The sequence below is a fragment of the Diabrotica virgifera genome, chromosome 1 (genome assembly GCF_917563875.1).
Source record: "Diabrotica virgifera virgifera chromosome 1, PGI_DIABVI_V3a".
Classification (NCBI taxonomy): domain Eukaryota; kingdom Metazoa; phylum Arthropoda; class Insecta; order Coleoptera; family Chrysomelidae; genus Diabrotica; species Diabrotica virgifera.
The window spans coordinates 113,693,102-113,718,600 of NC_065443.1; the positions used below are offsets into that span (position 1 = coordinate 113,693,102).

Sequence of the window (25,499 nt, forward strand, 5' to 3'; positions counted from 1 at the left end):
GAAGAGTGACTACGTGTTTGGGAAAGAAAATCCTACGGAAGATCTTTAAGGCTGTGCTTGATGAAGCAGCAGGACAATATAGGATAAGAACTAACAAAAAACTCTTGTTCTTATACTGGTTGTAGATCTGTCAATCTGTTAATTCTGATGTTGAAGTATTTCTTGAGAGGTAGACTGTCAGCTATTCCTCCATCTTTTTGGTGGTCTCCTCGGTGGACGCTTGCCAGCTGCTTTTCCTTCTAGCGCAATTCTTGGTAGCATGTGCTCCTCCATTCGTTTTTACATGACTGAAACCATTTTAGCATTCTCTTCGTCTTTGCCTACCCCATCTTACTACATCTTGCACGCCACATTGTTCCCTGATGTTGTTTCGTATTTCATCCCTTCTTGTCTTCCCTGCTATTGCTCTTAGTGTTTTCATATCGGTTTTTCATAGCATGCTTCTGGTTTTATTGGTGTCTTCTCTTGATTTAATACCATAGGTCCTAACAGGTCTGATGCAAGTTTTATAAATTCTAGCTTTGTTGTCCATTCTAATATAATATGGGTATATCAGACCACCAGCGCAACCCGTGGGAATGAGAAGACGGGGTAGACCAAAGCTGAGGTGGATGGACGGGGTAACACAAGATGCCGAGAAGATCGGAGTCGGCAACTGGAAAATGCAAGCAAGGGACAGAACAGAATGGCGTAGAAAGCTTGAGAAGGTCGAGGCCCTCTAAGGGCTGTAACACCAAGATGATGATGATGATGATTCCGACCACATTTCTCAAACATCTGGACATGATTGCGGCCTTGTTTATTTGTCCTCTTAGGTCTCTGGCTAGGTCATGATAACTTGATAAATCTACACCTAGATATTTGAACTGGTTTAGCTGTTCTCTGGGTTTCCCCTCTACCACGAGCATCTAATTGGCACTTTCGCAATGGTAATGCATTTTGTTTTCTGCGTGAATACGTTCATGTTGAGTCGTCGACATGCTTGGTAGAATCGACAAAGTTGTCTTTGTAGGTCATCCTCATCCTCAGCAATCAGGGCTGCATCATCCGCATAGCACACTATTCTGTTTCTATTGTGACTGAGTCTGTATCCTAGTTGTAGCGATTCCACATCTTCTATTATTTCATCCATTAACATATTGAATAGAAATGGGCTGAGGCTGTCTCCCTGCTAGTCCAAGTAATGAAGCTTAAAATAGGACAAAACCTCGCAATTTTTACAGAATTGATAGATTTGCTTGAAAATTTTAGAATAAGTAGTGGATAGTCCAAGGATCAAAATCTATATGATGCCGAAAGGCGCTTTTACCATGGGGGTGGTTGCCACCCCCATGTGTAAAGTGTTAGTTTTATATCAAAAAATCAATGTTTTTAATAAGTTTTCTGCTAATAACTCCAAAAGTTTTCGTTTTATCAAAACAACTTTACTTAACAAAAATGTACCTTTTGATAAAATAAACAAAACCGTTTTTTTAATTTTTCTTAAGACCAATAGTAATCGAGCTATACTTTATTATATGTTAGCTCTTCTTCGTCAAATGCTAAATATTGTAGTTTCAAAGTCAAAACACGGGAAAACTATGCATTTTTAAACTAATTTAAAGTATTTAAAAATATCTCCAGAAATAAAAAAAGTCTCTAGCTCAAAAATTAAGTGACTTAAAATGAAAAGAGTGTCAGTCCGTATTTTTTTCAGCGAAAAAGTGACCGGAAGCAACCTCCTAATCACCACCTTAATTAAAATTAGTCATTGACCTTATTTGTTCTTCTTTATTTATGTATTATTAATAGGATCTAAAAGTTTGAGCGGCTTAGAATGATTAGTTTTTAAAAAAATGGAGTTAAAAGTGAATAACGAATTTTTGTAGTTTGGAAAAAAATGGCCTTTTCTTCAGAATAGAAAGATTAGCATCAGAGATACGAAACAATGTTTAAATATGAAATTCTATTTTATTTAATTCGCAAGAACCTGTTTTGCAAAAGTTTTTTTATGGCAAAAATTGAGTGAGCTATTGACAATTAAAACTTGTAATATCATGCAAAAACCACCTTTACTAATCCTTTCAAAGTCACCTCTTTTTGCGACTGAGAATTTTAAAAATATTTAATATTAATAGTCTTTATAGATCTTGCAAAAACCTACACAATTCTTGTTAACAAACTTTCTAAGATAAAAAATAAAAAAGTTACAGTTAAAAAATCAATATATTTTTTTGAAAAAAAAAAAGGAGAAATCCAATTGGAAGCATAATAATGTAAGTTAGCGGTGTTTTTAGTCATTGGCCTTATTCATTCTTCTTTATTTATGTATTATTAACAGATTCTAGAAGTTTGACTGGCTTAGAGTGATTAGTTTTTAAAAAACTGGAGTTAAAAGCGAATAACGAATTTTTGTAGTTTGGTAAAAATTGCCATTTTCTTCAGAATAGAAAGATTAGCATCAGAGATACGAAAAAATGTTTAAATATGAAATGGTAGGTTATTTAATTCCCAAGATTGTGGTTTGAAAAAAATTTTTCTACGGCAAAAATTGAGTGAATCGTAAATGAGTATTATCGAAAAACATTGATTTTTTCGATATAAAACTAACACTTTCGATAGCGAATAAATCGAAATCTATTAATTTTATCAAAAAAATGTATACAACATTTTCTGCTTATAATGAATGTTTTTATCAACCTTTGCGGTCAAAATATAGGTAATAATAAATTTCCAACCCCAAGAGGGGGTGGCAACCACCCCCATGGTAAAAGCGCCTTTCAGCATCATATAGATTTTGATCCTTGGACTTCTTCTTCTTCTTGTAGTGCCTATCCGTTTCGGATGTTGGCGACCATCATGGCAATCTGTACTTTGCACACTGCTGCTCTAAAAATATTTGTGGTTGTTGTATTGAACCACGTACGTAGAGTTTTCAGCCAGGAAATCCTTCGCCTTCCTGGTCCCGCTTTCCTTCCACTTTTCCTTGCAAGATTAGTTGCAGCATCCTTGGACTATCCACTACTTATTCTTAAATTTTCAAGCAAATCGATCCATTCTGTAAAAGTTGCGAGGTGAAAAGCTTTTGTTCCTGGACTATGCCTGATTCCCCTTGGTGTTAGTATGTTGGCCGTAGTGGTGTCGTTTGTTTTAATTTTTGTCGTGTTGTTATTGTTTATTTGTTTTATGGCTTCCACAATGTTTGCCGGTATCCTTTTTTGCTTCATTTTCTGTAATATATCGCTAAGTCTGACTCTGTCAAATGATTTTATTAAGTCTATGAAGCAAATATAATATGCAGGTTTGTTATACTCTATCGACTTCTCTTTCACTTGTTTCATAACAAATGTTGCGTCGGTCGTCAACCTGTATTTTCTGAATCCTTGCTGTTCTTCTCTTTTCTTTGTTTGTGATTCCAATTTATCCTTGAGTATGCCTGTGAAACAACTCCATATAGCAAAGTACAACATCCGTTCCATGGCAAAAGACGAAAAACTCTACGAACTAGAAGAGGTGAAGGGTATGTGGACTTACATTCAGGCAACAGACACTATTATATAGGCAATGAAGACTATACATACGGAGGAGTAGGTTTCTTAATCAGCAAGAAGAGAAAATCACAAATTCAAATAATTGACAGCATCTCAGACAGGGTTACATACATGATTTTAAAACTAAATCCAAAAACCAAATTAAAGATTGTGCAAGTTTATGCTCCAACTGAAAAGGCAACTGATGAAGAAATAAATACTTTTTACGAAGATCTTAAAAAAGCTATAGACAAGCTATAGAATCCAAAATAATAATAATGGGAGATTTTAACGCCAAAATTGGAAGTAAGATTGAAGACTCTGAAAGCAAGATTGGAAATTTTGGATTCGGCACACGAAACACAAGGGGAGAAAAACTTATGGGATTTCTGCAACAAGAAAACATGTATGTTATGAATACCTTCTACAAAAAGAAACCTAACAGAAAGTGTACAGGGTGTCCCAAATTGGTATGTTTTGCAGTGTATACCGAAAACTAGAGGAGATAGAAAAAAAGTAGTTAAGATGTCATGACTTCTTTTTTCGTTAAAGTAACGATTGCCCAATCAAATCATCAATAGCTCCTCACATTATCGAGATACTGGGCGATTATTGAAAAATGTCGAAAACGACAGGGTTACAGATCTTCTTTATTAAGAAAAATTTTAAAAAACTTTATAGGAACTTTTGATAGATATATTATGGACGGATTCAGTGGCATAAAAAAACTTTTTTAGGGAGTCTCGTTAAGGAAATATAAACCTTACTTATGTTTTTTTAAATGGGACACCCTGTATATTTTGACATTTTTCGTTTACCTTTTTAGTTCTCTTTCATCTGATATGACATATCATATATCTATTTTCAGTTGTTCGAGCTACCGTGCAAATAAATTGTTTATAGTTGACGTCAGGTTAAAGGCACTTAAAAATAAAACACGCGGTAACGTATTTTAACATTTTAATATTAGGGTACCAATCCTTGACATTTTTATTTAGCAAAAATAAAATCAATCAACTTAAAAAATAGGAACAACGAATTTACCAACAACAAAAAACTACTTAACTACAAGAATTAATTTTACAAAAATAATAACATTAACATATACCAACAAACAACAATAATAAACAACGTAATAACTATAATTAATTTTACAAAAATATGAAAATTATAATAAATGTTCAAAATACTTCCCGTTTTGTTGTAATAATAATTGACACGGTATTGATATCCTAACGATTATTTGAGAAGGGTATATAAAATTGCAGATTGGTATATAGAACAATGTAATGAAAATCCAAATTTTTATTCAAAGGTAATATTTAGCGATAAAGCTCGCATATCCAGTGCAGGAATACTTAACCGACACAATAACAATATTGGAATGACTCAAATTCCCACTTAGTTCAAGGGACCAGGAGGAAAGGCAGATTCGGTTTTACCGTTAGTTGTTTTGTCAAGCATAATAAATTAGTTTATCACGTATTTGACGATAAACTATCATCTTAGAAACTAATTTAAATAACATTTCTGATGAGTAATATTTGGCTGATCGGAATACATTTTGGTTCCGACAAGATGGAGCACCTGCCCATAATGCAGAATTCGTTGGAAATTATTTAAATGAAAAATTTCATAATCGGTGGATTGGAACTTATGGTCTTGTTAGGTGGCCCCCTCGTTCAGCAGAACTAAATCCTCCTGATTTTTTTATTTGAGGATTTTAAAAAACAAAATTTATAAAACTGAATTCAATACAAAGGAAGAATTATTGCAAAGCATTCATCAAGCATTTAGAAAAATAAAACCAGTGCATAATATGCACTGCATATACTCAATTGTGTAAGATCTGTAAGAAAAAGGTGTCAATTATTATTACAACAAAACGGGGAGTATTTTGAACATTTATTATAATTTTCATATTTTTGTAAAATTAATTATAGTTGTTACGTTGTTTATTATTGTTGTTTGTTGGTTTATGTCAATGTTATTATTTTTGTAAAATTAATTCTTGTAGTTAAGTAGTTTTTTGTTGTTGGTAAATTCGTTATTCGTATTTTTTAAGTTGATTGATTTTATTTTTGCTAAATAAAAATGTCAAGAATTGGTACCCTAGTATTAAAATGTTAAAATACGTTACCGAGTGTTTTATTTTTAAGTGCCTTTAACCTGACGTTAACTATAAACAACTTATTTGCACGGTAGCTCCAACAACTGAAAATAGATGTATGATATGTCATATCAGATGAAAGAGAATTAAAAAGGTAAACGAAAAATGTCAAAATATACAGGGTGTCCCATTTAAAAAAACAAGTATGGTTTAATTACCTTAGCGAGACCCCCTAAAAAAGTTTTTTGTACGCCACTGAATCCGTCCATAATATATCTATCAAAAGTTCCTATAAAGTTTTTTAAAATTTTTCTTAATATAGAAGATCTGTAACCCTGTCCTTTTCGACATTTTTCAATAATCGCCCAGTATCTCGATAATGTAAGGAGCTATTGATGATTTGATTGGACAATCGTTACTTTAACGAAAAAAGAAGTCATGACATCCTAACTACTTTTTTTCTATCTCCTCTAGTTTTCGGTATACACGGCAAAACATACCAATTTGGGACACCCTGTACATGGGTTGCACCTAACGAAATCACCAAAATTGAAATAGACTATTTTCTCTCAAACAACAAAAGAATATTTGAAGACGTAACAACAATAAACAACGTAACAACGGGTAGTGAGCGTCGTATTCGCGGTGTGCAAGTACTTGGAAAGGGAAACGAGAAACGACCGTGCGCGAGTCGCGGAGAAATATTGCAACTATCTTAAATAATTCATATTGTCAATTGAAATTGTCAAATTGACGTATATTTCATACCTTCTGTCATTGACTCAGAAAAATTATATATTGCTCCACAATATTGATATGATATGCAATTATTATATAAAGGTAAATTTAATTAATTGTATTTTGCTTGCAGTACTGCATTTTAATAACGGATTTTATTTACTACATACAATTGTTTACGTTTGCTAAACATAACCTGTATCTTATTTTTTTCTTCTTATTATTTTTTTGGACTATGGTCTTGACAATTATCGAGCAACCAGGACTAATATAATTGGCCAATATAATTAAAAGTGCGAATAAAAGTACAGAGCGTAGAAATAGAGGTCGCTTTGCCGAACTTGCACGGTCCCAATAGTTAGAGCAAAAATAAATATTAAGATGAAAGAAGAGAGAAAAAGAATATTTAAAAAAACAACGCGGATAGATGCCTTTAAACTAAAAACAAATGAAGAGCAATTCCGAGAGGTCTTAGCGGATAAGTTCTAATATGATCCTTCACATAATCAAGATCAAATTGACGAAATTAACAAAAACATAAATAAGAACCTTCTCGAAGCCGGACTACAGGTCGCAAAAAAAAAACAAGGACTAAAGACAAAATAAGCAACGAAACTAAACAACTAATGACGGAAAGAAGACAACTACTAGGGCAAAACAAACGCCATACTCAAGAATACATAGAATTTAATAAAACAATTAGAAAAGAACTAAAACGCGACATACAAAAATGGAACGAGAACTTAATAGAGCGAGTCATTGAAAACAACAGAGGCTCAAAATGTCTAAGACCCGCACTGGGCGTTCAAAAAATGATCAAAATGAAAGACGCCAATAATCAGGAAGAGAAGGACAAATATAAAATAACAAAAATAGTCGAAGACTTCTACAAAACCTTGTACAGCTCGCAAAGTCAGCCTAATGAATCAACAAAGGAGAACGTCAAAAGAAAAATAAAAAACGTGGGATCAGAAGTACTACCAAATATAAAGAGATTCGAAATAGAAAGAACTTTAAAACAACTAAAAAATAATAAAGCTCCAGGACACGACGGTATAATTGCTGAGCTCTTGAAAACAAGCAAAACAGTAACAATCCCTATACTAACAGAGCTATTTAATAAATGTCTCGATAACAGCAAGATCCCCTAAAGACTGGCACGAAAGTTTAGTAATACTTTTACACAAAAAAGGGGACAAGTGTGACCTTCAGGATTATAGACCTATATCGTTGCTCAGTCAAGTATACATATACAAACTATTTATGAGAATTATTAACAACCGGTTGACCTATAAAATGGACAGTTACCAACCAGTGGAGCAGGCTGGCAGCCGCAAAGGATATAGTACATCAGACCATCTGCTGACAATGAGAACATTGATAGAGAAGGCAAATGAATACCAACTACCCGCATTTCTTGCCTTCGTAGACTATGAAAAGGCGTTTGATAGTATCGAGATGTGGGCCATAGAACAAGCTATTAATAATTGTAGAATAGATCCGAGATAGAAATAGACGAAAATACAAATCCCATCCCCATTAAGAGAGGCGTGAGACAAGGAGACGTAATATCGCCAAAGTTTTTCCACCTAGCCCTAGAAGACGTCTTCAAAACGACAAATTGGTCAATCTATGGCATTAACGTCAATGGCAAGTGACATTGTGATTATAGCGAGCTCATTCGAGGAACTGCAAATTATAATGGAGGAACTCGCAGGCAGCTCCCAATATGTCGGCCTGAAAATGAACATGAGAAAAACAAAAATAATGACAAACACAGATGACCCCAGACTCTCTCTCCTGTCGTTTCCCCATTACTGATGATCGTGATTTCTTCCAATATTCCTAACAATGTTTCTCCATTGGTCTCTATCTTCAGCTGCTCTAAGAGCTTCGCAGAATGACCCCTGACCCCAGACGTATAACTACAAATGGCAGTGATATAGAAAAAGTCCAGGAACATATCTACCTAGGCCAAATCCTGAAACTTGACAAATTGACAAGGAGAACCAAAGTGCGGAAATTACTACGAGAGCAAGACTAGCATTGGGCAGGATTTGGAAAACTTAGTTGAATACTTAAAAATCGCAAAACATCCCAATACTTAAGGAGCAAAGTGTTCAACCAGTGCATCGTTCCTATCATGACATATGGATGTCAAACCTGGACCCTAACCAAGGCAAATATGAATAAACTAGCCACAACAGAAAGAGCAATGTTAGGTATACGACTGTCAGATAAAAAGAGGAACGACTGGGTAAGATCAAAAACAAAAGTCGAGGACATAACAACAAAGTTGCCAAACTTAAATGGAGCTTCGCAGGCCACACTGCTAGACAAAAAGACCAACGTTGGAATGCAACAGTACAACATTGGAGACCTTACCAAAGTAAACGACTAAGTTAAATAGACAAGGTAGGAGGAGATGATGAAATTGAACCGGAAATGGTAAAATACATGGGAGAAAAGGGAATAAACTGGCTATGGACAATATATAAAGAAGCGTGGGAAAAACAAGCAATCCCTAGAGACTGGCAGAATAACATAATTGTACCAATATACAAAAAAGGAGAACATATAAACTGCGAAAACTACAGAGCTATATGTCTGTCATCGGTATGCTTTAAAGTGTATACGAAAATAATAGAGAAAACACTAAGGCAAGAAGTAGAAATGAAATTGAAAGATGAACAAGCGGCCTTTAGACCAGGAAGACAAACAAATGACAACATATTTACCATCAGGAACCTAATCGAAAGATGCTTAGACACGGGGAGAAAGAATGCTTGAGGAAAATAAATGTACCAAACAGATTGATAAAAATTACAGAAAGTACCTACAAAGAGGTAAAAGGAAGAGTACAAATAGCAGGGGAACGATCAGAAGAATTTAATTGGAATAGAGGTATTAAACAAGGAGATAGTCTCAGCCCTTTGCTATTCATAATCGTAATGAATGAATTAATAAGAAAAACTAGAGCAAGAACCAACCAACTACAGACAATAATAGGATACCATAGATTACAACCGGTAACAATAGAGTCCTTAATGTATGCGGACGACATAGTGCTAATAGCAGATTCCGAGAACAAAATGCAGAAACTAATGGATATATGAGTAGAGGAAATAGAAGAGCTAAAAATGGAAATAAACGATGAAAAAGTAAGATAATGATAATCAACGGCAAAGAAGATAATGAAATAAAGATAAAATGCAAAAACTCAGAACTGGAAATAGTTACAACTTACGAATACCTGGGAAGTATCATTACTAACGACGGAAAAATAGACTGGGAAATAACAAATAGCGCAAAGAAATCAAACATATACTATGCCTTACCCCCATTACTGGGGAAAAGAGAACTTGCAAGAGATACAAAAATAAACATATATAACACAATAGTGATACCGACTGTGCTCTACGCAAGTGAAAACTGGACAATTCTGGAAAAACATAAGAGCAGAATAAATGCAATGGAGATGAGACATTTAAGAAGGATAGTTGGAAAGACAAAATGGGATAAATTAAGCAACAAGACTATTAGGAGAATGGCCAACCAAGAACCAATAATGAATAAACTAAAAAAGAGACAAATGAATTGGTATGGGCATTTGATGAGGATGCAACCCAACAGAATTACGAGAAGAATCCACGAAGCAAGGCACATTGCAAAAAGAAAAAGAGGCAGATCAAGAAATAAATGGATACAGCAAATAGTAGAGGCGGGAAAAGTTAAAGGAAAATCACTCGAGGAATTAAAAATAATGGCGGAAAACAGAAAAGAATGGAAGAGATGGGTGAATGTAAATTAAAATAGCGATCCCAAATCCGACACCCTGATAGGGTACAAGGAAGGGGAGAAAGAAATAAAAAGAAAGATTTTCAATATTTTTCTTTTAGTAGATGAGCCAAGGTTTAAAATAGCACTTTTTGAATTTTGGTCCGATCATTTTTTGCTTCGGAAATTGCAAAATAAGAAGCGAATTACAAAAATGTGCTATAACTTTTGCGAAAATGACCTTAAGACTTTCATATTGCATGAAAAGTTGAGTCAAACATTCCGTATAATGCACAAAAAATTTTAAGACGATTCGTCAATTAGTTTAAATTTTATTCAATTTGTTTATCGCAAAGAGCTTTTTTTTCGCAATGTTATTGTTCAGAAAATAATGATATAGCAATTCTGTGGAAATCACGTCCAAGAAGAATAGTTATATTTTCAAAGTATTGAAAAAAATCATTAAAAAGTCGTTTTTATCACTCCGAAAACAGTTTAGTAAAATAGAGTCATTTTTGGCTCATAAACAATTTGAATAGCTTTGTTAATATTGACTATAGAGTAAATCTACTTTAGGATTTCAAAAGCTGGTATTTTTACATGAATTTTCAAAAAAAAAATTTGCCTAGGTTAATTAGGGTCAAAGTTAGCCACTTTTATTATTTAATTCAGTTACTGCTATATACATCAAATTCTCCTGTAACAGTGTTAGTTACCATACTACTCCGAAACGGCTTGGCCGATTTTTATGAAATTTTACACGTATATCCTATTGGGACCGTGCAAGTTCGGCAAAGCCACACCTGGTTTCTACGCTCAGCAACATTTTTCGCACTTTTAATTATATTGGCCAATTATATTAGTCCTGGTTACTGGATAAATTGTCAAGGCCATAGCAAAAAAAATAATAAGAAGAAAAAGTCAGATTCAGGTTATGTTATTAAAACGTAAACAATTGTATGTAGTAAATAAAGTTAGTTATTAAAATGCAGTACTGCAAGCAAAATACAATTAATTAAATTTACCTTTATATAATAATTGCATATCATATCAATATTGTGGAGCAATATATAATTTTTCTTTTTCAATGACAGTAGATATGAAATATACGTCAATTGGACAATTTCAATGGACAATATGAATTATTTAAGAAAGTTGCAATATTTCTCCGCTATTTGCGCACGATCGTTTCTCGTATCCCCTCCAAGTACTTGCACACCTCGAATAGGATGGAGAATAGGTTTTAATCTATTTTTTATACCCATAAGTTATAAGGGAGGTTGCCCCTGACATTTTTTTAAATTTTTTTGGACAAAATTATCTACCTTAATTTTATGATGTAGAATAAAAAAATACATACAACCCTTAATTTTCACTCTTCTATCACCAACCCCTATTTGTTAATAGCCATCCATATATTTACATCTATAAAATTCTCCTGTCACAGTGTTAGTTTCCATACTCCTCCGAGACCGCTTGGCCGATTTTTATGAAATTATACAGGGTGTAACAAAAATACAGGTAATAAATTAAATCACATATTCTGGGACCAAAAATAGTTCGAATGAACCTAACTTACCTTAGTACAAATATGCACATAAAAAAAGTTACAGCCCTTTGAAATTACAAAATGAAAATCTATTTTTTCGAATATATCGAAAACTATTAGAGATGTTTCAATGAAAATGGACAGTGGCATTCTTATGGCAAAAACATCTTAAAGAAAAATTATAGTGAAATTTGTGCACCCCATAAAAATTTTATGGGTATTTTCTTCCCTTAAACCCCCCCAAACTTTTTTGTACGTTCCAATTAAATTATTCTTGTGGTACCATTAGTTGAATTAAATATTTTTAAAACTTTTTGCCTCTTAGTATTTTTTCGATAAGGCAGTTTTTATCGAGTTGCAGCTTCTTTTTTAATATGTTTACATAAAAATTTTATGGGGGTTTTGTTCCTTTAAACCCCCCAAATGTTTGTGTACGTTCCAATTACACTACTACTACGATACCATTAGTTAAACACAGTGTTTTTAAAACTTTTTTGCCTCTTTGTATTTTTCCAATAAAGCATCTTTTATCGAGATGTGGCTTCTTTTTTAATATGGTTCAAAATATACCTAAAAATGTAAATCATAAATAAATGCTCATATTATTACCAAGTCTCCATAATCGTACTTAACCATATACATGTACAAATATGTGGTGGATTTGACAAATATTCAAAATATCTCGATATAAACTGATTTTTCGAAAAAGTACTGAGAGGCAAAAAAGTTTTTAAAACATTGTGTTTAACTAATGGTACTACAATAACAATTAAATTGGAACGTACACAAAAGTTTGGGGGTTTTAAAGGAACAAAACCCCCATAAAATGTTTATGGGGTGTCCAAATGTCCCTATTATTTTTTCTTAACATACTACTGCCATAAGAATACCAGATGTCCATTTTCAATAAAAAATCTCTAATAGTTTTCGATATATTGAAAAAAATCGATTTTCATTTTGTAACTTCAAAGGGCTGTAACTTTTTTTATGTGCACATTTGTACTAAGGTAAGTTAGGTTCAATAGAAATATTTTTGGTCCCAGAATATGTGGTTAAATTTATGACCTGTATTTTTGTTACACCCTGTATATGTATATTCGGTAGGTCTTAGAATCGGTCGTAATCTATTTTTCATATCCCTGAGTGATAAGCGGAGTTCCCCCTAACATGTTGTAATGTTAGGTGGGGATGTGCGTACATAATGTACTCTATAAGACTATGAGTACATACAAATTAAAAAAATTATAATCAAAATCCATCATCAAGCTCCGGCGATATTAATCGTAGCATATGTTTGAAGAATCAGTTTCATTTTTTGAGTGCACGGATTTTAATAATTCCCCTCCACCGACCACGAATCCGTTCCGTTAGGACGCCATTTTTAATACTTTATTAACCACTCTATTGAGGTTCAAACTTTACTCAAACTTTTACACATAAACTATATACCTTCAACTTCAAAATGGCTCTAGTTAGGTTGCTTAATTGTTATAAACAAAGTAGCCGTCAATTAAATAAAAAAAGTGGCTAACTTTGACCGTAATTAACCTAGGCAAAAAGTTTTATTTTTGAAAATTCGTATAAAAATACCAGTTTTTCAAATCCCATTGTAGTTTTAGCCTACAGTCAATATTAACAAAGTTATTAAAATTGTTTATAAGCCAAAAATGACTCTATTTTAGTAAAATGTTTTCGGAGTGATAAAAATGACTTTTCTATGATTTTTTTAAATGCGTTGAAAATATGACTATTCTTCTTTCATGTCGTTTCCACAGAATTGCTATATCATTATTATTTTCTGAACAATAACATTGCGAAAAAAAGCTTTTTGGGATAAACAGATTGAATAAAATTTAAACTAATTGAAGAATCATCTTAAAATTTTTTGTGCATTGTGTGGACTGTTTAACTCAACTTTTCTTGCAATATCAAAGGCTTAAATTCATTTTCGCAAAAGTTATAGCAAATTTTTTATTTTCGAAATTTTAGTTTTATTTTGCAATATCCGAACCGAAGCAACAAATAATCGGACCAAAATTCAAAAAGCGCTATTTTAAACCTTGGCTCATCTACTAAAATAAAAATATTATAAATAAGATATTTAATTACCCTATTTTTACCTGGAGCGAATTAAGCGAAAAAACTACCATTTTTGACCCTTATTTGTTAATAACTAAATTTCTCTTCCAAACTGTGACGGGCATTTTTGCATTTATAATGTATTAGGTATATAGTATCCAAAAAACCCATTTACAACCTGGCTGCTTACTGCTTAAGTGCCCCGAACATGGTATATTTTTGCCTTATTTCCCTGGCGTAAATAGAGGCATGTTAAGTCAGCTAAAACCAACGAACGGTTGTAACGCTACGGAACAAGTAAGAAAGTTATATAGGTTACCCACTTACCTTTTCTCGACGCAACTGCTCCAGGTTGCTTTGCTTAGCCAACGTTTCGGCCTCCAACTTCTCGATCTTTCTCATGAGACGATTCACAAGGCACTCCTGTTCTTGTTCGAGGGTCTGTTCTAGGCGGCATTTCTCCTGACGCAGCTGGGTCAGTTTCCTGGATAAGTCGTTGGTTAAACATTCTTCTTCCCTTTCGTAATGATGAGCGAGTGTTTCCTTTTCCTTTTTGAGCACTTGGATCTTCTTCAAGAGGGTGTTTGAGATGAATTCCTCCTCTTGTTCTGCTTTCGCTTGCTGAAAATAAAAATATTTGAATTAAAATATATTGTTGTTTTGAAGCCATTTCCTTGTGGCATTTTTGTAATCAACTATTCCAAATGGGAAATAAGCCACAGTTTAACTAAAAAATGACTTTATTAACGTTTCGACATCCGATGTGGACGTCGAAACGTTAATAAAATAATTTTTTTAGTTAAATTGTGGGTTATTTCCCATTTAGAATAGTTGATTAAAATAAAGTATCTTCTAAAGAAATATATGAAAAATACACTGCGCGTCAGAGAAAACGGGTCACCCTCAAAATGTGTCATTGTTGATGTCTCGAATTTCCTAAACCTGTTTTCCGATTTAAGTGATTTTTTTTAAAATGTTATAGCCTTATTCTTTAACAATATCGCTGTAATAATATTGTTGCTACACAGGTAAATTGTCATTGTATACCGGGTGGCATATTTACAGATGCTAGCGTGTGTAGACACCACGGTGTTGAAATCAGTTAGGGTTTGGAAAAACAGTACATTTACAGATGCTAGCGTGTGTAGACACCACGGTGTTGAAATCAGCTAGCTGTTTTAGTGGCTATACATGCATAGATGCTAACGGCATTGATATTATACAGTAAGGTGCAAATGTGTGGAATAAATTCATTATTTCAGAAGCCAGCGACTTTAAGGAAAAATCCTGAAACAGGTCGATTTTTAATTTTAAATTAGGACTTTTTGACATATATATCAAACTAGTGACGTCATCCATCTAAGAGTGATGACGTAATCGATGATTTTTTTAGATAAGAATACGGGTCGCGTGCTAGCCCATTTGAAAGGTTATTCAGTTCTCTATTCAGTGATATAAATATTAACATAATTATTTATACTTGGTGTCAAAGAAAATTTTTTTGAATTAAATTAATTGACACAAAAAGAAGGTGTAATTGATTTAATTCAAAATACACTCTACTGCTGTGAGAAAACAGAATAAAAGTTTTTTGATACATAAACATTGCTTTTCGCTTAATTTTAATGTTCAAGCTGCCACCCATCTGTCTCTTGGCAGTTTGAACATTGAATTTAAGAGAAAAGTAATGTTTATTTATGAAATAAACATTTTGTTCTGTTTTATGACAGCAATAGAATGTATTTTGAATTAAATAAATTACAAATTATATTATTCTTCTTTTTGTGTAAATTAATTTAATTCAAAATAATTTTTGTAGGACACCCTGTATAAATTATTATGTCAATGTTTATATTACTGAATAGAGAAATGAATAACCTTTCAAATGAGCTAGCACACAACCCCTATTCTTATTTAAAAAAATCATCGATTGCGTCATCACTCCCAGATGGATGACGTCACTAGTATGATATATATGTCAAAATGTCATAATTTAAAATTCAAAATGGACCTGTTTCAGGATTTTCCTTAAAGTTGCTAGCTTCCGAAATAATGAATTTATTTCAGACATTTGCACTGTACCTACTGTATAAAATCAATGTCAATTAATAGCCGTTAGCATCTATGCATGTATAACCACAAAAAAAGCTAGCTGGACACTCTGGTGTCCAAATCTGTTAGTATTTGTAAATGTACTGTTTTTCCAAACCCTAACTGATTTCAACACCCTGGTGTCAACACACGCTAGCATCTGTAAATGTACTGCTTTTCCAAACCCTAACCTACTTCAACACCCTGGTGTCTACACACGCTAGCATCTGTAAATGTACTACTGGGTGTACCAAACTGTGTTTTTTTCTCAAAGTTTACTACGCCCTGTAGAATATGCTACAACCTAACTAAAGTCCAACAATAGTCTCAGGTTTTCTTAACATTATGTTTTTTACTCATTCGCTTATGTTGGATAATAAAAAAGTTAGGTACTTTAACAACTAGCCATGTTCTTCATCAATACAGGGTGTTTCTAAAAAATAAGTGCTACAAACTTTAAGGAGTTTTTTTGCTTGAAAAATGGCTTTGGCAGAGCCAATTAGCCAGACTTGTTTGTGATTGATTGCAGATTCATAGTCATAAATTTCTTATTTCATAACGTAAGTACAGTGGAACATCGATAAGTCGAATTAATCGGGACCGCGGCCGATCCGGTTTATCAAAAATCCGGGTTAGCCGAAGAATATGGTAAAAATTAATAAAATACATATAAATAATAAACAAATACATACACATTATAATGGACCGTGATAGTCGTGACGTCAAATCAATGTTGGCTACTCTGAAATTTTTTCCAAACAAAACAAAAATATGTCAACAATTCACACGTGGTGTTTATTTTAGTTTTTTTAATTGGAATATATTGCTTGTAGGATGTTTAATTTTTACAAAATGGTAATGTGTTGGGTACCCGCGATTGTGATTAATGCTCATAGCATATTTCCCACCATATTTCCAAATAGGACAAGTTAAGAACCTAAAGAAACGCAGTAAGTACTATGTGGTGTGTAAATCCTTGATTTTGTGTAGGGACATTTATAAAATTAAAAGCAATATGATTGATATGACTAATAAGGATTGTGTCTTTAGAAAAAATGTGCAGATGATTGTTAAAACAAAATAAAATTAAAAATGATTGCACAAATCACGTGTATAATCAATTGACAGACGTCAAACGTTTGCTTTGTTTGGCATGTTTGGAAATTTTTTTGACGATTTGACGTCACACTATCATGGTCCATTGCAAAAACATGAAATATATATGCACAGTACGTCTAAATTACGTAAAATTGTATACATTATTGTTTATTTCTTGGTAAAAAAACTCAATCAAAGTGAAAAAATGTTTGTTTTGTCTGATGAAAATAGGTCCGGGTTACCCGGACATCCGGGTTATCGGAGGCCGACTTATCGGGGTTCCACTGTACTACAATATTATTTTTTTGATACAACATATTATTATATTCTTTTTATTATATATTTTAATTTGTGTAATTCTTTTTACACAAATTTATTAATTTTTTTGGTAATCACTTTTTTTACTTCTATTTTTTTGTTATTTTTTTTACTTGTTTTTTTATTTTTATTTTCTTTTTTTTTGTTTCTATTTTTTTATTTATTTATTTTTTTTTGTTATTATTATTTTATTATATTATGTTCTTTTTTTGTATATTATTTTTTTTTCTTTTTAATTTTTTCAAATCAAATTAACAAATTATGCCTAGTTTACAACTTGTTTTACATAATTTAACATGTTTATAAATGAGATGAAGAGTTTCCATATCATTTGTAAACATTAAAGTATTAAGGTTTATTGGGAAACATTTTAAATTTTTTAATTCCTTATAAAGTTCGTTTATGTTATTTATCTGTAATGGTAGGGGAGCAAAGTATGCTAAATGTGCAGTCACTCGAGCGTTATGGGGACCTATTGGGTTGTGAAGAGTAGGTCCTAAAACCAAAAAAAGTTAAGTAAAATTTTCCATTTGCGATTGCAATTTTCCAGGGCGCTTGCCATTTTTTAATTTAATTTTCCATTTCCAATAATCGTTTTTTCCGATTATAAAGTCATGTATCCATAATTCGAAAAAATGTTTCGAATAAAAGTTACTTATTTTTACGTAAAGAATCCAAATCTGCAATAAAAAATGGGGGCTTCTATTTAAGATTTTAAAGTAACCCCCCACCCCACCTCCTTGGGGAGTCGTGTTTGGTGCCATTCGATAGATTTTTTAAAAGTAACGACTAAGTGTATTTTACAGTTTTTCGACCTGATGTTCATTTCGCAAAATATCGCGGGATTCGTATTTAAAATATTAAATTTACCCCCCACCCCTCTCCGTGGGAAGTCGTGTTGGTATCATTCGATAGATTTTTAAAATATATTGAGCACATATTTTTTAGTTTTTCGATCTGTCATTTATTTCGCGAAATATTCGCTTTTTTCTTGTGAAACTTTGGGACTCACCCATTTCCTTACGCCCGGCTCAAATCGTCAGATTTTTGAAACATACACTCTTTTGCATGTACTTAACTTACCTTAACTTAATCTGACAATTTCGAGTATTTTTAAGGATATATTTTTTTTTCGGGCCCCCCTTAACGAACTCCCCTGTGTTAAGAGCCAATATATGGTAGAGGTACATCTGCAGGGTACCAGGTTTCTCCTATATGCTAATCTGACGCGCTCGAGTAACTGCAAAAATCCCCGCTTGGGCTCCCCTACCATAAATAACATTCTAATATGGCATGTGTTAGATCTCCGATTTTGTCACAAGTACAATTGGGAGTATCTGTCAAGTCGATTCTATGCATGTAAAATGGAGTAAGAGCATGATTTGCTCACAGTCGATTAATGGTCTTTATAAAATGTCTATTATATTTTGTGTAAAACCATCTTCTTGAGGATATCCTAGGGTTACAATGAGCAAAATTTGAGCCAGTATTACATTCTCTGTAATGCAATTGCCAATTATTTTCAAGTTTTTGTCTGCTAAAAGTATCAAGATCTAAAGCTGGAATTAAATTTTTGTTTATTTTTTCTCCGATTATATAAGCTGATTTAGCAAATTTGTAAACTATTTCATTGCCATTTACTCCCGAATGACCCTTAATCCAAGCAATTGTTACATTTACTCCTAATTGTATAATTTCAAACAGAGTTTTAAGAATATTCAATTCAATGTGGTTTATGTGTTTGACTGTTTGAATGTTACTAAATCTGTCCACCACGCTTTTACTGTCAGTAAATATAACATAATAATTGTTAGTTGGATTCAGTAGTACATACTAAAGAGCAAACATTACTGCTATCATGTCTGCTGTGTATATTGAGCATTCAATGGGTAAGCTATACTGATGATGGTAATTTTTATTTTCGTGGAACACTGCACAGCCCGTTCCATTTGCGTCTTTTGACCCATCGGTAAATATGTACTGAAAATTTGACCATTTTTCTCTAAATGCTTCGTTTTCGAGATACGGGATGTTGAATTTTTACTTACATGAGGTAAACTGACGATTTATTTTTATTTCTCTAAAACCGGTTGAGATATGCAAATAAAAGGTAGGTTTTAAGAAAGTTATTGCGCATTTTTTGACATGCAATTAGGAATTTTATATTCACCATTGGCGTGCATACGGGTAATGGTACACCCGGTATACAATAATAATTTACGTGTCTAGCAACAATATTATTAGCGATATTGTTAAATAATAAGGCTATAACATATTAAAAAATCACTTAAATCTGACAACAGGTTTAGGAAATTCGGGACATCAAAAATTACCTATTTTGTTGTGGGTGGCCCGTTTTCTCTGACGCGCAGTGTATAAACAAAGAGCCGACCATAAAGATTCTTAATACAAATATTGTACATATTTTTATGAATCACCATGTATGTAGCGATATGTAACAACACTTTACTGTAATTTAAAATTATCAAAACATATTACTTATGTGTAAAACAATAATTAAACTTTGTAATAAAGTTTCAGTCACTTTCCCATGCTATTTTTAACTTTTTTGTTTTCCATAATTTCAGATAAGACATGCAGAAACAAGGATTTTAATAAAACACACCAATTCTGTCTAAAAATACACCCAAATGTAAAACAATATTGCTAAAAGAAAATAAAAACACAGTCGTAGTAAAATATTTTGCTGGCAAATTCTCTTCCAAGTAGAGATGGGCGAGCTGGATCTGATCTGGATTTGTGAGTCGGACATTTGAGAAGAGTCCACCGATTTGACTCTTAAAATAATTGATTTAGGTGAGATATGGATCGATTTCTTGGATATGTTCATTACTGTTCATACATAAAAATATATAATAGTACACTGGAGGAGATACCAGATTTAGTGTGAAATATTCGAAGATGGTCTTTTACCTGATTATAATGGGGAACTAAAATTCAACAACAAGAATATACCAACAATAGCGGACAAAAAAATCTCAGACACATAGTTTCTCATCAATTTTCTCAAGAGAAAACATAAATTTGATGTTTCATAGGTAGTTCAGAGAAATAAGGAAAAAATATCCTCTTGGTGACACAACCCCCTCCAGGCCGAAACCAAATTTTTTGAGTAGTATGGACATCTATAATAATAACCTATGTTTCCCACAGCCGATTTTGATGATATACATAGTTATAAACAAATGAAGATCAAAAAATGGTAAATTTTCGCTTTTTTCATCTATTACCGAAAAGGTAAGCATTTTAAACAAATTTGAGATTAAGAAACTCCTAAATCGTATAAAAAACTTTAATATGGCGTTCGCTCAATATGTCTATCGTTATTGGTTGCTTAGAAAATTGCAAAATAAATAATAAATTTTGAGTTTTTACAAATATGTATTCATAACTTTTGTAAAAATTAACTTACAACCTTCTTATTACACGAAATGCTGAGACTTCTGGTGCTTAAATCATACCCTATATTTCAAAGCAATTGGTCAAATAGTTTAAAAGTTATTTAATTTCTTTATCTCAAATTAATTTTTTTTGCAACACTATCAGTCAGTTACAGTAATACTTTGGATAGTTTATGAAAGAAGAAGATTATCACTATTAATTTAATTAAAAAAAAAATGACAAAAAATAATTCTAAATATTGCAAAATTATTTTGCAAGAACATGTGAATTAAAAATAGGGGGGCTAACTTCGCCCCTAATTGTCTTAGGACAATTGTTTTTCTTTCTAAATGTGTATAAAAATTCAGTCTTTCTAAATATGAAAAAATAATTGTTCTACGGGTAACGGTTAAAAAGTTATTCTAATTATTTATAAGTAAGCAAAAAATCGACATGATTTTGCAAAATAATTTTACACTGTTTAAAATTACTTTTTGTCATTTTTTTAAATTAAGTTAATAGTATAAATGTTCTTATTTCATAAACTGTCCGAGGTATTACTGTAACCTCATAATTTTCTGACTTATAGTGTTGCAAAAAAATGAATTTGGGATAAACAAATTAAATAAATTTTACACTATTTGACCAATTGATTTGAAATTTAAAATATAATTATTAAGCACAAGAAGTCTCAGCATTCCGTGTAATAAGGAGCTTCTAACTTAATTTTTACATAAGTTATGAACATTTATAAAAATTTATTCACTCAAAATTTATTAATTATTTTGCAATTTTCTAAACAACAAATAAGGATAGACATATTCAGCGAACGCCATATTGAAGTTTTTTATATTATGATTTATGAGTTTCTTATTCTCAAATTGGTTTAGAATGCTTCACTTTTTAGTAATAGACGAAAAAAGCGAAAATTTACCGTTTTTGATCTTCATTTGTTTATAACTATGTATATCATCAAAATCGGCTGCAAGAAACATATATGTTATTAATATAGATGCCCATACTACTCAAAAAATTTGGTTTCGGCCTGGAGGGGGATGTTTCACGAGAAAAATCTTATTTCTCTGGACTAAGGGTAAACAATCCACCCTCAGATCTTTTCAGGCAAAGCACGACTGTTGCCTACAACACCGAGGCTAAGCAAGTCAACTTTTAATTTTGAAAAGACAACCTCTTCAACAACCTTGACAGTTATATACTCTTTTTAATTCAACTCTTAAACAATTCTTTTTTAACGATTTCCGAAGTGAAAATCGCAACGTAAATTTTTTTGTTACAAATGTTATTTTCATTACAATAAATTGTGGCTTAATTCCATAGAAGAGAAAACCTTTCCATGTTTTAAGGCTGCCAAAAACCGATTGACCGTGACGGTTGGCGCAAATGCAGCTGGTGATATTACGTTATGAAAGAATTTACTGTCCGTCTTTATCATTGCTATATTGCTGAAGGTCGTCAATTTCAATATTTCTTATAATTTTAGCGTACCTATTGGTGTGAGTTTTTATTGAATCTCACCCCAATAGTGGCGAAAAGGGTTTAATTATTACCTTTTGCCTAATTGGACATGAGTGAATATTTTAGGACCACACGCATATGTCCCAAAGCAGAGATTCCTTCGATATTAACATTAAATCTAATTTTTGTAAAAATATTTGGATTAATAGTAAATCCCAATGCTCAATTGGTACATACATATTTTTCAAAGCGAGCAGCGTCTGCTGAGCTAGAGTTAAAAATTCGCGTAATGCCTTTGAATTACTTTTAACTAGAGATAGAGCCTTTAACAATTTTTGAATGTGTAAGCTAATCACTCGCGATTTGTTTTCGTAGCGATCTTTGAGAGTTTTTACAGCTATATCGAAATTTTCTTCGACAACTTCGATGTCGTCGATCAACTGGAGGAGTTCATTTTGCAGGAACGATTTGAGGTAAATAAATCGTTGCACATTATTGACTTCTTCATTGTTCACTATTAGCGTCTCAAAGAGCTGGTAGAACGAGTTCCACTCAGAGAAGTTCCCGGAGTACGTTTGCATGGTGATCTCGGGAAGCCTAACCTTAGCAGTGGCTATAGTTGACTGAGTGCTATTTGATCTGAGAGAGGGGGGCCCAACAATAACTAGTCCATCTTACGCTGTAGGCCCGCGAGAATAGAGAAATATTTTTGCTCCGTTGTCACCGGCGTCATCAATCTCGTCTATTTGATCCATTACTTCTTCATATTTTAAAAAAACAGGTTTTTAACTCTGTTTGCCGAAATTGATATTGTAGCGCATGTATTGTAAGAGCCAGTTTTCGATCCTTGTAATTTTAGCCTTCAAAGGCGTCCTCTTCTTCTTGAGGTCTTCCATTTCTATCCCGAATTCGATTGAGCACACACGGCGAGAGAGCTTGGCAATTATCAAACACGGCGAGAGAATAAGAGTCTAAGTTACACAGAGAGATACAGCATCTACGTTAAATGTCTACAAAAGGATTTTTTGACAGTAAAATGTATTTGAGCAGAGCGGTTTACCTTGGATCAGCGAAAAAAGTTTTAAAAATGGAAAAATCTCACCAAATTAGTCCAATGGATACAGCCGCAGGTACTAACCACACACAATAACTTCACTTCCTTTTATTTAGAGTTTATCGCGAACTAGAGTTCGCGATAGAGAAGAGTCTTGTAGTATAAGTACACACAAAAATGTCGGAATAAGCACAACCAACGCGAAAACCAAAACCAAAAATTCGGCTCGAAGGACCAACAGATGGTGTGAGTTTTATTGAATATCTCCCCAACAGTGGCGAAAAGGGTTTAATTATTACCTTTTGCCTAAATGGACATAGGTGAATATTTTAGGACCACACGCATATGTCCCAAAGCAGAGATTCCTTCGATATTAACAAACTAGTAAACTTTTAGGGCAACTGGTTCTCAGATTTATTTGGTCCGGTTTTATAGTTACTAATAAATACGATATGAAGGATTGTGCAAACGAGAAATAAAAGCGTTAATCGCACAAAACATTTACTAACAACGAGTTTACAAATGCACGGAATTAACGATTAATTGTCTTAGTAGCGAAAGAGAGAGTCTTTATTATACACAATAGGTACCGTCTTAAAATTTAGCGTGCGAGGTAATTATTGCGAGCGGGAGAACAACAGAGCAACACACGAACTAGTCGCCTTGGAGCCTCAGAAGAGACTGCTGTTCTAAAAACTGCATAATATCTTAATTTACACTTTTCTGCCTGAAAAGGGGCATCTCACATTAGTTCCCTAAGGGTAAGAATGTCACTTAAGAAGAGCGTATCCATCCACACATGTTTCTACCCTTGCGACCACCGAAGACGCTAAACAGCAACCATGTGTCCGTTTTATCTTTTGTGCCTAACACAACACTTAAAAACAAAATTCTTAAATTTTACTAGCGATGGTACAGATTGTCCCATCAAATTTAAAAGCGATATTTGTACATAAATGCGAACCAATTTGACTGTTGTTTTCACAACACCTATATTACTAAACATTGATTATAAGTCGATTGCCAATACATATAACCAATTGTTTTGGTTAGCCCTGTAGGAATAAATATTCAAATAATTGCAAAGCTGATTGGGAGAACTTTTAAATGAGGTATGCTGACAGGGCCGTAACTACCATTGGGGCAACCGGGCAGTGCGCCGGGGCCCCCAGCCAAGAGGGCCCCCGTTTGATTGGTTGTGCATAGATTGTAACGAGGTCAAATAAACTTTTTAAAGTACTTTCAATCAAGTTCTACTTCGAGTTGTCCGATTGTAATAAGTACACGGCATATTAATTCTAACAACTTCAATGATTGATTTTAACCTTCACCATTATAAAAAATTTTGTCTCAAAATATCTCCATAAAGTCACCTTATTTTCTTTGCTTTCAAACCACAAAGCAGCTCCGTCTTTTAGATTGCTTCTTATAATTTCTTTGCAGTCTTCGAAGTTCAGTATATGTTGGAATTTGTTTTTTAAGATTTTAATGAAAGGTATCGGATATCGTTTTCTAATTTAAATCTCCGCCAAATTGAATTCTGCTCTCATTAGAGCTGTATACAGTTACTTTCTGGCGGTGTCCTCCTTTTTGACATTATCCTATCTCCTTCAATGTTTCTTCCACTTTTACCATATCGAGTTTTAACGCATTCTAGAATTTTCTTCCACCTTTTCAATTTCCTGTATCTTCTCAGCAATCTGGTTTACCTCTTACTGTATTTTCTCTAAATAAACCTTCATATCTTCATAGTTTTCCAACTCCCAACGAACAGTATCGTTCGTTGGGAGGCACTGAAGTCCTCATACCAATCTGAAAAATGTTCCTCGAAAGTGACTCTAAAACCTCTCAATTCAACACGCTGGACTGGAAGATTTGATGCAGCCAATACATTGAAATACAGATTTTGCGATGTTTTGAAGTGCCTTTCAAGTCTAGTTCTGACAAGTAACAAAAGAAATGAATCAGCACAAAGCAACACAACTGAAAAATAGAAAATAGAATCATTCAAATTTGTTTTGTTACTAGTTGTACAAAATAAAATCCTTGAAATCCTCAACATAGTCTCGAAAACACTGCAATCAAAATCTTTGGACCTTTTAACAGCTTACAGTTTACTTGAAGAGAGCCTCTTAAAACTAACTGAAATGAAAGGACAATTTGAAACCTTCTTTGAAGACGAAAAAACATTTCGATGAACTGTGCGAAGATAAAAGACTTCCAAGATCCCAAGTCATGCTTTAAAGTAACCGTGTTTTACTCAATGATCGATACATTATGCCATCAGCTAGACACTCG

General features: G+C 33.1%; 1 protein-coding gene across 2 annotated transcripts in view; it reads right to left on the reverse strand.

Moving 5' to 3' along the window:
* LOC114347869 (coiled-coil domain-containing protein 6) overlaps positions 1–25,499 on the reverse strand; it is an 89,058-nt gene that overhangs the window by 27,102 nt on the left and 36,457 nt on the right. For both annotated transcript variants that reach the window (XM_050659358.1, XM_028298531.2), the window contains exon 2: positions 14,090–14,383. In XM_050659358.1, coding sequence (XP_050515315.1) covers positions 14,090–14,383 — 294 coding nt within the window. The remainder of the gene's footprint in view (positions 1–14,089; positions 14,384–25,499) is intronic.